This window comes from Haemorhous mexicanus, chromosome 3 (genome assembly GCF_027477595.1).
Source record: "Haemorhous mexicanus isolate bHaeMex1 chromosome 3, bHaeMex1.pri, whole genome shotgun sequence".
Taxonomy (NCBI): Eukaryota; Metazoa; Chordata; class Aves; order Passeriformes; family Fringillidae; genus Haemorhous; species Haemorhous mexicanus.
The window spans coordinates 42,372,095-42,387,397 of NC_082343.1; the positions used below are offsets into that span (position 1 = coordinate 42,372,095).

The window sequence follows — 15,303 nt, forward strand, 5'->3', positions numbered from 1 at the left end:
ATTCAGCATCTCACAGTAACCAGATGCAGAATAAAGAAATTGCCTTTCAAAGCTGTACTCTGCAGTAGGCTTTTCCAAGCAAATCAGTGATGTGTAGCATCCATCTTCTCTCTTCTGCTTGTTTTTCAGGACCTTTTGGCCTTCAGCCCTCCAAGATGAGGTGTTAGTCTCCTGTTTTATGAGCAATCTTGAACTGTATTTTAGATTCTGAAAGTAGCATTCACTTGGTCAAAGGAAAAGTCTGTATATCAGTTATAAGGGGTCCACAAAAAATAATAAAATAAAAATCTGTTGTGAATGTGCTTAAATACCTAGTGTCAGTGGAGGGTATGTAGGTCCAGTCAAAATTGAAGGAATGTTACAGAAAAGAATGAAGACTTTTATCCACAGATAGAAAAAGTGATTTCCTGGTCTTCATCTTTTTTTAAGAAAACTTATATTAGGGCAAATTAAAAATAGGTTTTGCACGGTTATGAGTTATGCTTTATGTGCAGCCTGATTGTGTTGAGGATGCCTCTACAGGATTGCAAGTATTAGAGGCAAGCTGGCCCTAATTTAAGGAAAAAAAAAAAAAAAAAAAAGGGGAAAACAGTCCTGCCTTGCTCAGATTAATCAAACAGTGGCATCAAACTAAAGACAAAATCTACAGCTGTGCACTATATTATGAAATGTAGAGTAGAGCATTTCCCATTACTGTTTTGAGCCCCATTCAATAACTAATCTTTACACCTCAGCCTGAGTGTGTTTATTGTCCGTTTTTCTTCCAATACAGAGATGCTGGTGCTCCCCATGGCCATACTGTGACATTGCTCTTGACTCTTCTGCTTTCTTGGGCTGGCAGTTCAGCTTGCAGGTGTATCCAGTTGTTGGCTCTCTAGCCAAGCACCATTTTTCTCACCTTATACTGTCATCTGCTTAGAAGCAAGGAGAGCTGCTCTGAACTTCAGAGGGTGGGTGGGGTCACAGATCTGTGCACCAGAAATGCAAAGGTGTGCATGTGACTCAGTTTAATGTGAAGACCTTTTCTGCCCTTGTGATGATGTAGTTGCAGGATGTAGACCAGAGGAATGAGACCAAATCCCTGCATAAGAGTGAACAGTGTAAGGTAGAGATATGTGTGACACCATAACAGGGAGCAAGGTTATACACATACTATTTTGATAAATAGTTTAATAGCACAGTGAGGAAACCATCCATTTCCTACTCTTAAGGTGCTGGAAAAATGTTCTCATTGGCTGCAACACATTGCTTCTGGTTGGAGAAATAGGGATCCTGACTGTCCATAGCCCAGATGGACAAAAACAAAGTGAAAAACCAGTGACAAAAACAAAGATGAAAGATAAATCAGAGCAGAAAACAGCAAAAAACAGAGCAGAAATGTTTTCCTCCACTTTAAGCAAGGTTTCATGTGTCTACTGCTTCATACCCTGAACTTCAGTAACAGAGAGATGAAAGATCACTGGGATCATCAGTGATACATTTAATCCAGTATTAAGATCCTTTGAAGTGTGAGACAGTGAAGGAAAACACTGGAATTCCTTAATGCCGGAAATATATGACAGTAAATAATATTTCAGAAATGCCTATACCTGTCAAGTGGGTATATCTAGTGACTTTAGTGATCAGCTTTTACTCATGAGGGAAACCCAAAATCAAACATTTTTCTGCTATGGACCCGTTATCATTCTTTCTTCTCAGAAATACTACATGAGAATTTAAAGCAGTGCCTAGTACAGAATATTAAGTCCTTTGGAAGCTGGGTCTTGTCAAATATAGTGCTTTGGAAAGGCTGAAATGAATGATACTGAAATGTAAAGGAGAAGATAAGTTACAGTGATTCCAGCTGAGTCTGGAATCTGTGGAATAATTTTTAGGTGAAACCAATTTTTTTGAAACATGACTAGGCTGGTGTCTGTGTCATTAGGGCAAGAGGTGTCTCTCAGTTAAAAGTGTTTTGCTTTTTAATAGGATTTAACCATAATTGTCCACTTTATGCTGGTTGTTCAAAATAATTCCATCTCAGGTTGTTCAACTGTTGTTGGCCTAATTTCAGTCATTACCAGCATTCAACAGAAATGCTGCTTTAAGCTTGTCTTTCAGTGAATCACGTGTTTGTACAGTAACACAATTGTTAAATGAATTCAAAGACAGAAATAGATGAACCAATACTGAGAGTGAGTCACTTTCTGGTCCGTATTGAACCATTTTTCTCTCTCTCAAAACTGTCCTATTTTAATCAAAAGTACTATTCTCACAGGAAAGTAGAGCTCTAGGATGTGAACCAGTGTGATCCCAGCTTTTCTGTCACTGATTGTGCTTGTTTTTCTTTTCTTATGAGAAATTCCATAGCCCTTTCTTGTTTCAGCATTAGTTTTAGATGTGTTCCTCAATTCCTTTGGCTATGTGAGCAAGCAATACTGATTTTGACTTGTACCGTCTTACGCTGCTGTAGTAAAGATGACAATGAAGTATTTTCCAAATGTCAATCACAAACTTTCTGCATGTTTTTTTTCCTAGTACATTTTCTAGTCTCTCTTTCAGGCTGTCTTTCCTTAAAATTGCTTGCCTTTTCGTCCTTCCTGCTCTTAAATCCCTCAGTTACACAAGGTTGGTGGAAATTGTTTAAATGTACAACCCAAATTCTCCAGTGAGGTTTGGCTAACCAATAAGCTATTCAAGTGGTTTTGTCTTCATCCTCTGCTTTTCCAGGTTGCTTGAATATCCTTGAATCCTTAATTTGCCCTAATCTCCTCTAAGGCTTTGAAATAATAAAATACTTAAATAAACCTCTTTGGATAAATGCCCTTTAAAATACAGCTTTATCTGTGACCTATCATGCTCTCAAGGGAGCGGATTTTGTTCCTCAGACAATTTAAGGGGATTTTCTGTCCACGGTGTTACTGTCAGGCATACCCATCTTAACTCCTGCAACAGTTCAAAACAGAACAAATGAGGAAACTCTGGGGAAGAAATGGTACAGGGGCTAGACTCCTGCTGTCTGTGATTTTCTTCTGGTGCCTGGGTTCAGTCCCCTGATCTGCTGCATGATTTTCTGTGGGTTACAAAGCCTTCCTGTGCTTTTGAAAACTAACTCTCTGCTCAAAAGGGATGTTGCTGAGGATAAGTTAAGGGTGGCAAAGTGCCTAGCCATTACAGAGGGGTAGTCTTCTACACACTGAAAGGCTGAATTCCTTACTTTGCAAAATAGAAAGAGGGAGATCACCTGACTTGCCATCACCAAATCCACAGGGGAAGTTGGAGGCAAAGCAGAGGACTGGATCCATTTTTGTTCACCAGGGGCCCCGTGGGGTCCATTTTTCATTGAGAAATCCTTTTCACAGCCCTAGGTAGGCCCAGTCTCAGAGTCCTGCAGATGCCTCCCAGGCAAGAAAGGGAAGCCAGGACAACCTCACAGGGCTCCCATTGTGCAGCTCATCAGGGCACCCAGGCAAGCCCTGGAGACCAACATGCTTTGGGGGTTGTTCAGAGCCATGAATGCCTGTCTTAAGTGTTGCTCATTGTGCAGGTAAAGGGGAATTACTTCAGTTTTTCTCCCTTCCCACTCAGCTCACCTAATTATTAATTTCTGTCGGCAAGGAACTGCAAAATAACACCGACATAGGGAGCAAGGAACATCTTTCCTCCACTTCTGGAACTCTGTGGTTAGATTCCTTGGAGAAAGATTTGGGGTTTGTGTGTAATTTGTGAGTAATTTGCTTCTGAAGTTAATTATTCCTAGGAGTGAAAAATTGCTCAAAAGCATTGGGAAAAGCAAGCTTTCCTTTTTATCTTAGTGAGCCACTAAAATATAAAAATTCTGGTAAAAGTCCAACAATATGACTATTATTTTAAAGTGATACCTTTGAGATAATCTCTCCATTTTCATGCAGACTCTCCAGAAAGACATCTGTATTTCCTCACATTAAATGATAGGAAGTGGAAATATACCACAGTTTTAAGTAGGAAGATTATGGAGATTTATAACTCTCTTTATATATTTCTTATGTGTAATAAAATGCAGGGGAACTATACATAGTAAATGTTTTTTTTTTTACTTTTTAATCCCAGATACATACTACTCTTGGTGCTTTCTTTTTTTTTTTTCCTTGAAATTTTCCTCCTCATAATTTCAATTTCCCATCTGAAGTTCAAAATTTTCTCTACCTAAGGTTTGTAATAATGAAGTAGCACCAATGAAAACAGGGCTTTAGCTGGATGCAGATCTTTTCTTGGGCACCTCATGATGCTTAGGACAATTATTAACTCCTGGTAGCTGTATGCCTTGCTTAATTCTGTGCTTGTTCAGAAGAAGCAGAAAGAGAGAAATTCATCTGAGCACTTACTGAGTTCACCTTCTCCCTAGTCCCAGCTTTGCAAGAGCTCAGAAGATAAAGTAATACCTTTGTTTTTATCTGTCTTTGTTTTGGCTGGCATGTAGTGGCATCAGATCTGATTAAGGTTTTTTTGGCAGCATCTTTCAGGGTGAGAAACTCCTTCTTTTCACAGTGCCAAGGGTGATGCCAAACTCATCAGCCGTCCTGTCTTGGTGTTGGAGGGATGAACAATTAGGTCAGGTTCAGTGTACTTTGTGTTAAAACTAGAAAGAAGTGCATTGAAGTCCACAATGAGAATATTTATATTAAAAATCCTACTTGGGTCTTAGAACAGTTGATACATATCTAATAAAATAGACAAGCATCCATTGCTGTCTCATTTTTGTTGTGAAGAATGTTTCTGCAATCACCATTTTCACTCCAAAAACTCCCAAGTTGCTGTTTTGAGGTTCATGATGGTTGAAAGAGATTCAGACACTTCCTAATTGTGATAATGGATTTAGTGTATGTTACGGAGATGTTGCAGTCACTGCCATTTCACAGCAGCAGTGGAAAAACCCCAGATATAATGAATCAGCTAGGACCTGAACACCCAAAAAAGGCAGAACTTTCTTTTCAGTTTTAGGTGATTTTTTTGTATCTTTGCTGGGGAAAGGGACAACAGAGCAGTTTTCACACAGGAATAGCATTCCTACAGCATTAATTTCTTTTTTCCCTAGTTTTTGAGAGTGGACCAAGATAAAGACAGAGAATGCAGCCTGGACTGTGCAGGTTCCCCTCAGAAATCACTCTGTGCATCTGATGGAAGAACTTTTCTGTCCCGGTGTGAGTTTCAACGAGCAAAATGCAAAGACCCTCAGCTGGAAATAGCCTACCGAGGCAACTGCAAAGGTGAGAAAATCAGTTTCCCTTGACCATAATGAAAAATAATAGACCCTAAAATAGTGTTTGAAATGTCTGTGAATTGAAAACCAGGAGTGCTGGACTTGAAGAGTTTTCTAAAAGCAAGCAAGGTTGAAATCTGTTATTTCTATAACAATATTCTATCTAAAGATAAGTTAATCTTGAGCCTTCATCAAAATTGTGACTCCCAAACCCTCTTATTTTTCAGTAAGTCACTATTAAAGAAACTTGCATGGCCAGGTCCTTGTTCAGAAGCACCATATCGCTGGCAGGTTCAGAGAAACTCTTACAATAGTTATCTTGCAAGGTTTATCCTGTCTATTACAATTTGGTATTTGAGTTTGGGATGGTGAGTTTAAGTCTTGTATTTCCTAACTGCAACCATGTGGTGTGGCAAGGGTGGTGGTGGTAGGGTGAGTTGAGTGAGAAAAAGAGAAAACAAAAAAAAAGCCTATGCATGGAGCCCTCACAGGCCATTCCTCATTCCTGCCTATATCATCCACTCCTTTACTTCTGATCTCGGTTTAGAGAATTTCAGTGACGTGCAGCCCAACAAAATATTTGCAGTTAAATCTTTTAACTTTTAGAGCACCATGGTGCTAGACAATGCAGAACCTTACTGAAGTGTAGGGTGATTCCCAACACAGTGATCTTTCTAAAATGTAAGAAGAGCCATGGTCATAAAGATTTGCTTTTCTCTCTGTCCTAAAGAGAGTGGCAGGGAGTGGAGGTAGGGGGTGGGAGAAAGAAAACCCCAGGGACCACACCAATTCAGCCTGTAGGAGGCAATTTTCTACATCTTCTCTCTCCATTAGCTCCTGCAAACCTCTGAAGCATCAAGACTGCTTCAAAGAGACATTCTGTCTCATCTTCTGCCTGGATGAAACAGTATCCTCATTCTTCAGCCCTTTCATAGTAAACCATTGTACTGTGTGATGGATCTATTTACTGTGGTGAGCAAGGATAACGTAATGGAGCCACCTGAGCCAAAGCTTTTGTTACACTCATGAACGACAGAGACAATTATTGTGCACTTGGTATTTGTTCATTTTATACATTAGAGCTTTATGGAAATTAGTTTTGAGTGGTTTTCTTTATTGTTTTTTATACAGTATTGAAAAAGCAATCTGCAAGAAATTTTCTTCATTAAGATGAGAATTGCTTTACTGAAGGTTTCGTCATTGATGCTGTCAAATTTTTCTGCAGTCAATAGCTGCAATTTGGAGAAGTACTCATTTGCTGTTTATTTATTAATGCATACAGTAGAATTGTAGAATTGGAATTAGATGCCTTAAGCACCTTAAGTATTGCTGATAGCAGGTACACATCGTGTTCTCTTAGAGCAAATGTTTTTTTCTTTGATTGGTAATAAACAGATATTTGCCAATAATGCACTTAATCAGTATCAGCAAGAGACAAGTGCTCTTTTAATTTTTCATTTTCATGGTATTTCTTATTCAGTAAAGCAATTTTAATGTTTGAAGCGACCAGTGTCTTTATTCCTACTTATGTCTGTGATCATCAGATATATTTCAAGCTGTAAAAACAAGTTTTAAAGAAGAAGAAGATGGCTCATTGGCCTAGCTGCTGTTTTAGTTTTAGCATTGCTAGGGATAGTTCTGATACTCATATCAAACCTTCTGATAGAGCCAAGGAAATGCTCTGATTAAGACCTTTTGAGCCAGTTGCTGTTGATTGGTAAAATTTGTTGTTGCAGGTGATGCTTGATCAAAAAGCAGAGGGTTGTTTTAGTAGGGCTAACCAAAAAGTGATGTTTCAATAGAGAGCAACTTTCAAGGTTTCAGAATTTACTTTCATTCCATGTAGGAATGAAAACAGATCCTTTTGGAAGTGTTTGTCTGCACCCCTGAAAAAACAGACACCCACCCTAACTTCCCATTAAGGCATTGGTTTTGAAACAAGTTTTGAGCTTGCAGGTAAAAGGGAAAGAAACATGCATGTTCCCATGTGAATGTTCTGAAGGGAGAAAAGAGGTGATTCCTGGTATAGACTTCACAACTTTAAACCTGTGCTGTGATAATCATCCACCATTGATCAAAAAAGGCAATCTTAATTCTGTCTCCTCCTGTCTTCCAAAAAAAGTCCTTATTCACCTCTCAAAAATCTTCTCTAAAAACAAAATATTTCCAGCTACCATTTTAATTAATTTAATGATGACTAGACCTTTGTTTGGTTCAGTCTATTCAGTAGCAATCTAAAGACTTCACCAGTTTATGTTGACAGCCTTTTGGAATAATGTTGAGTCTATCATTTCTTGTTTAGATATTCAGAACTGTGACTTCTTTTTACATCCATAGGGAATTTTGAATTACTACCAGACAGATGTCTGCTTTCTCTGTTTCTTTTTTCCTTCAAAAGGCAAATTTATATTGACTCTTTTTTCTCTTTTTCACTGTTCTCAACTTTTTTCTCATCTATTTGGTTTTGAACACTTAAATACTAAAAAGCACAAAAGGATAGTTTGCCCTGTGTGTGCTGGTTGCCTTTCTAATTCAAGTCCCATTCACAGCAAGTGTTCTCAGCACAGGCAATTCTTTAGCATTGCAAAGGAAATAAATTTTAGACTCTAGATCTTAAAAGATCACAGTAAAATGGCAGCATTTAAGCAATTTTTTCCCTTATACTTCTGTTCTAGTTCCTGATTGTTGCAGCAGAGATCAAAACATTTCAGGTTTAAGCAAACCTGAAAATGAACAAACCCTGAACCTTCCTCTCATTTCTGAAAGACAACCCACCTTTAACAAAACAAGCATGGAAAAAGAGTGTTCTGTTAGCTTTTTTTTTTCCGAAGGCATTAATTTTACTTTTTTTTTATTTTAAGTCCATGTCCAACCTTTGCTGGAATCCATTGCTAAGCTTAGAAATGCTATAAGAAGCTAAAATCTTATAAAGTTTCCAGCCTATATTTGGAGTTTCTAAGAGCTCAAATAATCTGTGTACACTGTAGATGAACATTCACATTTTTGGAGACTTTTCCAAACAAAATCTTAATTCCAAAGTTCTGGAGATTTGCCACTTGCTCGACACAGACATTTACTGTGCAATGAGATTACGAATCTAATAAATAAATGTGTGTTGACAGCTGAGAAATACTACTTGTGTTGTTTAACAGTTAGGAAGGACTGTTAAAATATCACCTGTGATGGGGATCCACCGCATGCACACACAAATGCTTCACAGTAAATGTGGCCCAGCATAGCCAAAGGAACAAAATATACAAGAAGTGGAAAAGCAATATAATTGCTTTTAAACTCCTCAGAAAGAAACAGATACTATGTCTGCAGGAATTAATTAAGCAATGCCAGGAGACAGTGTGAGCGCCAGGCAGGTAAGGTGATAAATGCTCCCTGTTGTGCTTTGGACCATGGCCAGCTGTCCTCTGCTGAGGACTGTATCTATATGGCTCAGTGAAAAGATGGGCCAAGGACTTTTCCATGCAGGCAGCATGCACAGAGGTGCCTTCTTTTACAGGTTTAAGGCTGCTCAGCTTTTTTTTTAACTTTCTTTTTCTCTTTCATTTTTGTTTCCTAAATAGCATTAGGAATACAAATTTCATTTCTTGGTATGTTTTTAAGTGTATATACCCCCATACCATAACTGAGGCCCTGGAGATATTCTGTAATATTCTGTATGTATTAGGCAAGTCGCTCAGTAATAATATTTGGTATTTGGGCATTGTGATCAATGAAAAAACAAATTCATATGTATCTTGCCAGCATACCTCTACCCTGACACAGAGTTCTTAAAATATTCCAGCTGGGGCACTTTGATTTTGTGGGTTCTCTACCAGTACTTCACTAAAATAAGACTTCTCTAATGGCTGGAGTTTTGATACAAATTGCCAGTCCTTATAAAATCTCCCCTGCCAGGGGGATCACATTTCCTTACTTCACTATCCTCATGTAACAGCAGCCTGGGTGTATAAGCAGCTGCTAAACAGGACTTGCACAAATCTCTGAGTGGTCCTTTCTAAAAATGGCAATGTAGGAGCTTTACACAGCGATATTTAATTTCTGAGGGGCTTGGAATTTAATCTGTGTAACACTGAGTGCATACTCAGTATTTGCAGATGTGGCCCCAACAGTGATTTACTGCTTCGTGAGTACACCAAGGAGAGCCATCACACAGAGTAGTGTCATTGTTATTCTGTAGCTGTGTAGATCCCCTTCCTTGGCTGAAAATCCTAGGTAGGTCGTGTTTAACTTAATTAATTTATGGTATCTTAAAGAGCCTCACTGTTTAAAAATGCTGCTCTTTTATGAGCTATTATTGTGGTATTCACATGCCCTCTGAACAGAGAGAAGCTGTGAGACAAGTAGAGAAGAAGGAAAACACAATTCTTATCTCGCTTGCTGTGCCTGTGTTGTGCTAAAGTAGAATGCAGTATGGACAGTCACGAGAGAGTCGGAGATGAGTGCAGTTCTGTGCAGTTGTGGGCAAGAGTGAGTGCATGGCGGATTCAGTCTAGATGAAATGTACATAGTATAGTATAATAAAGTAATTCATTAGCCTTCTGAGGATGGAGTCAGATGCAGCATTCTCTCTCCCTCGCCAACGTTGGAGTCGTCTTTGGTTTACAATATATTATAGATATGAGAAGTCTTTCTCACAAGTCACATAAAGAACCAAAGCACATCAAAATATGAGTAAAATTTTTCATAAAACAGGTATTTTACAATTTGACTTCCTTAAAGAAGAAAATGCTCAGCATTTCATTTTTTAAATTAAGGCTTTCAGGAATAGTGAAAAGTTTCACTCATTTCAACTGTGGTTACAAAGTTAATGAATGGATTAAAAGCATGCTTAAATAAATTGAAATTTCTGCCTTTGGATAATCACACTAATAGGATTTTTCCCTTTGTGCAGAGAATGAAGGCATTGCTGGGCAGTAGTTGTTTTGAGACCACAAGTTAATCTTGGTCTCATAATTAGTGAATCCAAGCATAATTTGGAGAGACATTACTCTTGCCTATTAGCTAGAGAACTGGGTTGTAAAAGCTGGACGTGGTTTCTGAGTGCACACCTTTTCCAGAATTCCCATGGAGGCTGGCATCCAGCTCAGGTTTGCCTGTGAGCCAGGCGGGCGTGAGCTTGACGTGTGCTGGCAGTGCCTGAGCATGTCCCTTAGCTCGGAGTGTGGGCAGGGACCTTGGCTTGGCCAGTGCACCTGCTGCCTGGAAGGCAGCCCTGTGGGATGTGTTTGGGAGGTAGAACACGCTCCCAAGATGTTTCGTTTGGAGAGAGAAAAAAGGAGTGAGTAGGTATGGTTCTTTTTCGAACTGAAATGAGTGAAAGTGGGACTGGACCAAGGTGTCAGCCTTAAAAATAAACCTGAACAGAGTGAGATCTTGGACGGTCTGTGCCTTGAGAACAGGACAGTTTTCATGTGTCCTCAGCTCTCCCTTTTCACCTCTCCTTTTCTTTTTTCTTCTCATCTTTAATGAGGGGGGAAAAAAAAAGAACGATGCAGGTTTTTTAATTATTTAATAAAAACATATTAAAAACAGAATATATTGAGAAGCGGTGCTAACTTTGGGATTATTGAAAAGGAAGAAGATTGATTATATAGCAGATTTTTGTCTTAAAATACTTTCAGCTAGGAATTATCTCCTCCTTTTTCAGACATATTTTTTCACTGTAGACACTGTGTTTAATTTGTAGGATGACTTCAGGTTTCCAGACTGTGGGGCTGGCAATCCTGATGCAAATACTTGTCAGTCCCGGCTGCATTTTGGTTTTGAGTCTTCATTTATATTATGTGTCAAGATGATACACATCAAGCCACTCTAGTAAAAGTGGTGGGAAACAAAATATCCAGCATGGTGAAAAAGGCATCTACATAGAGAAGTTACAAATTATGTTATCTCTTAAACAAGTGGAGTTGGCTTCTGATTATACTTTCTAGTATTTCATGGAAAGGAATGAAGTTTAAAGTATGTTTGGAATACTTTTGTGGAATATTCTTTGCTCTTTTAAATTTATCTAGTGGTACTTAGAACACAAGACAAGTAACACTGGGATAGTATCCACAGTTTTCTGGAGACAGAGTTTATCTCTTTTTAAAATTATCAATTTTTATTGATACTATTTCTCCAAGCAGAATTTGCTGAAGCCAGACTGCACAGAAATAAGGCATGTAAGAGCATTCTTATGCACAAAAAATGGGTCTTCATAAAATCAAATATGCAATACAACAATTTGATTTGAAAGTAATATTTTTCTGGGTTTTTTGTGGAGTTTTCATTTCTGCTCTTGTATTTTCAGTTTGAGGTTCAGAGGTCATATAAAAATGAAGGTCCTAAAAGAAGTGGAGAGTGCTAAAGCAATAATACTGTGCCAAAGACTAAGAACCACAAACCTTTTCAAAACTTCTCAGATTTCAGTGCAAGAATTAGCCAAATAGACTTCTCCAAACTATCAAATCTCTGCTCTTCTCAGAAAGCCAGTGTAGCCTTTGGCATCTAAAAAATCAGAAAGCTGTTGCTTTAGTTTTTCTTGAAGTATTTGATTCAGTTCTAATCAGACTGTATCTCTCCAAATGCGACTGTTAGCAAACTGAAATAGTGTGCCAAGAGGGAATCCAGCACAGCATTCCTTATTTTATCTTAGAGCTTAGATATCTAAATGGCTGTGTGGTTGCTAAATGTAGGGAGAAAAAAGAAAAAGCAAAAGCAAAAAGAAAACAACAAAGAAACCCCACACTGCCTGGCTCTGACTGTTAGATGCCAATAGAGGAGAGTTTAGGCTAAGATTGCTCTGCTGTTTTGTTTGAATCCAGAAAGCAACTATAAAAATAAATAGTGAAAGAGTTGGCCAGCTCTTGTCACGAAGCAGCAAGTCATTATTTTATGGTTATGTCAGGCTAAATGTCTGTGCTGACATCCTTTCCAACCCAAGAGGCTAATATCCCTGCATCTTTAAAACTGATACTTTCAGCATGTATAGTTTGCTACGTGTTTCCTATCACTAGAGGCAACAACTTTTTATCTGCTTTGCTGTTAGACACAGTCAGTCCTTTACAATATACATTGACCTAGGTCAAATATAATGGGAAATTTTCATGAGCGGTTTATTCCATATAAACCAAGTGGTGTCTTGTGCTCCAAATAAAATTTTTTGTGCTAAATTAACTGTAAAAAAGACTGTTTGACTTTTATCATATCACTACCAGTTACCAAAAAGGTACAGCAGTGAGAAAGAAGCAAAGAAGCAGAAAAAAATTCTGGTTTGTAGGACAATTCAGTAAAGTGCTCAGGTGAACAGCTAACTTGAAACAGCTTGTTGCACAGCATGTTTCTAAGTTTAAGGACAAGTGTACCACAGGTATTCTGGCAAAATCGAGGTGCAGAGGGAAACAGTGAAAGGTCTTTGGATTACGTGTGTCTACACTAGGTCTGGTTGTTCACATCTATGTGACTTTAGAAAAGATTTCTCTGTAGTGTAAGAACAGCTGAGTCTCTGTGGGAAGCTCTCAAGGAAATCTTCAAATGATGAAGCTAACCACTTTATATATAGTTTTTACAAAGTAGTAAATGTTTCTGATATGTTCCACAGAATATTCCATCTATAACAAAATAAGTAAGTAAAGGATGGAGTGTATTTTTCACTAAAATAAATAACAAGGTTGTGTCAAACACAATAATCTCTTGCAAAGCAAGCAAAGTTTGCTCCATATATTGGGACTGAGAAAGGTATTTTTATTCCTACTGTGATACGTAGCAAACCAAAAAACACTGGATGAACTAAATTGAAATCTTTGCAAGAGATTTATCTATACTTTTGGCAAGTTGTTTACTTTTCCATGAGAGAATCTGGGTTAGAACTCCCTGTAGAACCCCAAAATGCCTGTAAATCAATTGTGCTGAATGTCACCTTAGAGATGGTGTTTACACCCTTGACTTTGTGTCATTGTTATAATGATAAACTTCTACTTTGCAGTAATAAATTTCCCTCTGTTTGATATATTATTCAAGGATTAGCCAGCAGAGTTAAGTTGGTGCATGTTTTTTCCCTGAAGCTCAGTGTTTTCGGAGCTGTACTGTTGGAAATAAAGCATAAAATGAGATTAGTTCCAAGTCAGGCTGGTGCTGTTTGTGAGGTTAACTCTATTTCCAGAATTTCCTGTTGACTTCAGTGCTATCTCAGGAAGGTCCTGCAGCAATGTAGTGGCACCACTTCATAGGTGAAAGTTTTCCCTGTTGCATAGAGAAACTTAGATCAGAGTTAAAGATGACTTTCTATTTTGTTTGTGCTTTCTGGTCACTGGTCTCTCCTGGAAGTCAGAATTGTCACTAGGGCAGTTCAGAAAGACCTGCACAAACAGCTAAAACTCTGTACTCCCTTTAGTCCTGTGTATTTCTGTCCGCTCCCATACACTCATTTTTGTCTTCTGTTGTACACCTCAAGATGTGTTCATCTTATTAAACCTCTGGTTGCTTTTGAGGTCCAGGTGCTAAGTCACACAGGTACAATCAACACATTGGCCAAGATGTAGTGCTAAAATGCAATGAGCCTTGTATCAATCTAGTTTGACAGCTAACAGAGTCCCAGTGAGCTGATTAAGGTAAACTCATGCTCAATTTCTATGCCAGGAGATATTTTTTTTCCCATTCCCCACGAGGCTGTGGGATGTAAAAGCCCATTTACCTGGAGTTGAGAGGATAAAATCTCACTGAGTTAGTCATTGACACAATTCCAAATTACAGTTGGACATGCATATCTGCAAAATTAGTTCTTCTCATTGTATGACTATATGCAAATTAGGCTGCATTTCAGCCAGATTTTAACAGGTCTTAGAACCTAATGGCATTTTCACCAGGTCATACACTAGAATCCAGCTTGAGCCTGCTGGCTTCCTTATTAATACTTTAGTTAGGAAGAGAAATAAAGTATAGTGGGAATTCTAGTAAGAAACTTATAACAGTTTCAAGACCATTATTTTCCCACTAGAAAGTTCCAAAAATTTAAACAAAAACAGATTAAAAAAAAAAAAAAAAAAGCTTTGCTGCATTACACAGTGCTTGTCATCCTTCCACAATCTTGCAGCCTCAGAGTCCCCTCTGCTCTCAGGTTTGTCACCAGAGGGACACTGCTCACCTCACAAGACTTTAACCTGCTTTTGTCAGGGGCAATGTTGAAAAGTCAAAAGCTGTGGGCTGATTAATCAGCACAGAGGTAGGTACTGGGTCAGTCCTATCACCTTTCATTCTTGGTCCTAATTTCAAAATAATCAGGGTCCATCCTGATCTGAGAGATTCCTGTCCTAGATAGATAGCAAAGTTGAATCTGTGTGTGAGAGACTTTACTGTTACCCATCCCCTTAGATGTATTTATTTATTTATTGATTCATTTATGTAAACTAAATTCTGGCAAACCACATAATTCTAGACCCATCCTATTAATTTGAGTTTCGTGTGCAGCTTTACCTGCACTTCTACAGGTGCACAGAGGAGTCTGTAGACAAGAATTGTCTGGGGGCAGTCCAAGGAGACTTTGTACAGTGAATCCCAGATTTGCCTTTGCTCAATGGTCATAAGCAATGGCCATGTTGAAGGTTTTTCTCCCTATGGATTAGGATGTCACCCATCACTTATTTATGCATGTTAAGAGCTGCAAGTTTTCCCTACAACTATCTCTTGTCTGATGTTTTGATGTGAGCTCACGTTTCAGCCTTTCTTCAGTCATGTCAGGAAATATTTTTTTAATCCTTTTTCAGCTGTTATTTTGCATAAATGTATGGCCCTTAAATGTCTTGAATTCTTTTTCTTTGGAAAAATTTCTGGAAGTTATGCAACAGATTTTTAAGGCATTGCAACTAGGGCAGAGAGGCAGATAATCAGATGGTGTAATCTTACAAATTTATAGAAAATATTATCATTTATTTTCTCTTCAGTGATCTCTTTTTTATTTGAAGGAACTTAGCTCCTCTGAATTAACAATTCAATGGTCATTAATATTCTGAGTATTAATGTTTTTATATTTCTTCTTTTTTTCTTGCTCAACTCATTACATTTCTTCTGTCAGGTTTGGACCTCCACTCTGTGCT

General features: G+C 38.2%; 1 protein-coding gene across 6 annotated transcripts in view; it reads left to right on the forward strand.

The window, feature by feature from the left end:
* SMOC2 (SPARC related modular calcium binding 2) overlaps positions 1 to 15,303 on the forward strand; it is a 140,770-nt gene that overhangs the window by 40,053 nt on the left and 85,414 nt on the right. For all 6 annotated transcript variants that reach the window (XR_009485766.1, XR_009485765.1, XM_059841526.1 and 3 more), the window contains exon 2: positions 5,054 to 5,225. Coding sequence is in view for 4 of the 6 variants with exons in the window: in XM_059841526.1 (XP_059697509.1) it covers positions 5,054 to 5,225 (172 nt within the window). In the remaining 2 variants the exon portion in view is untranslated. The remainder of the gene's footprint in view (positions 1 to 5,053; positions 5,226 to 15,303) is intronic.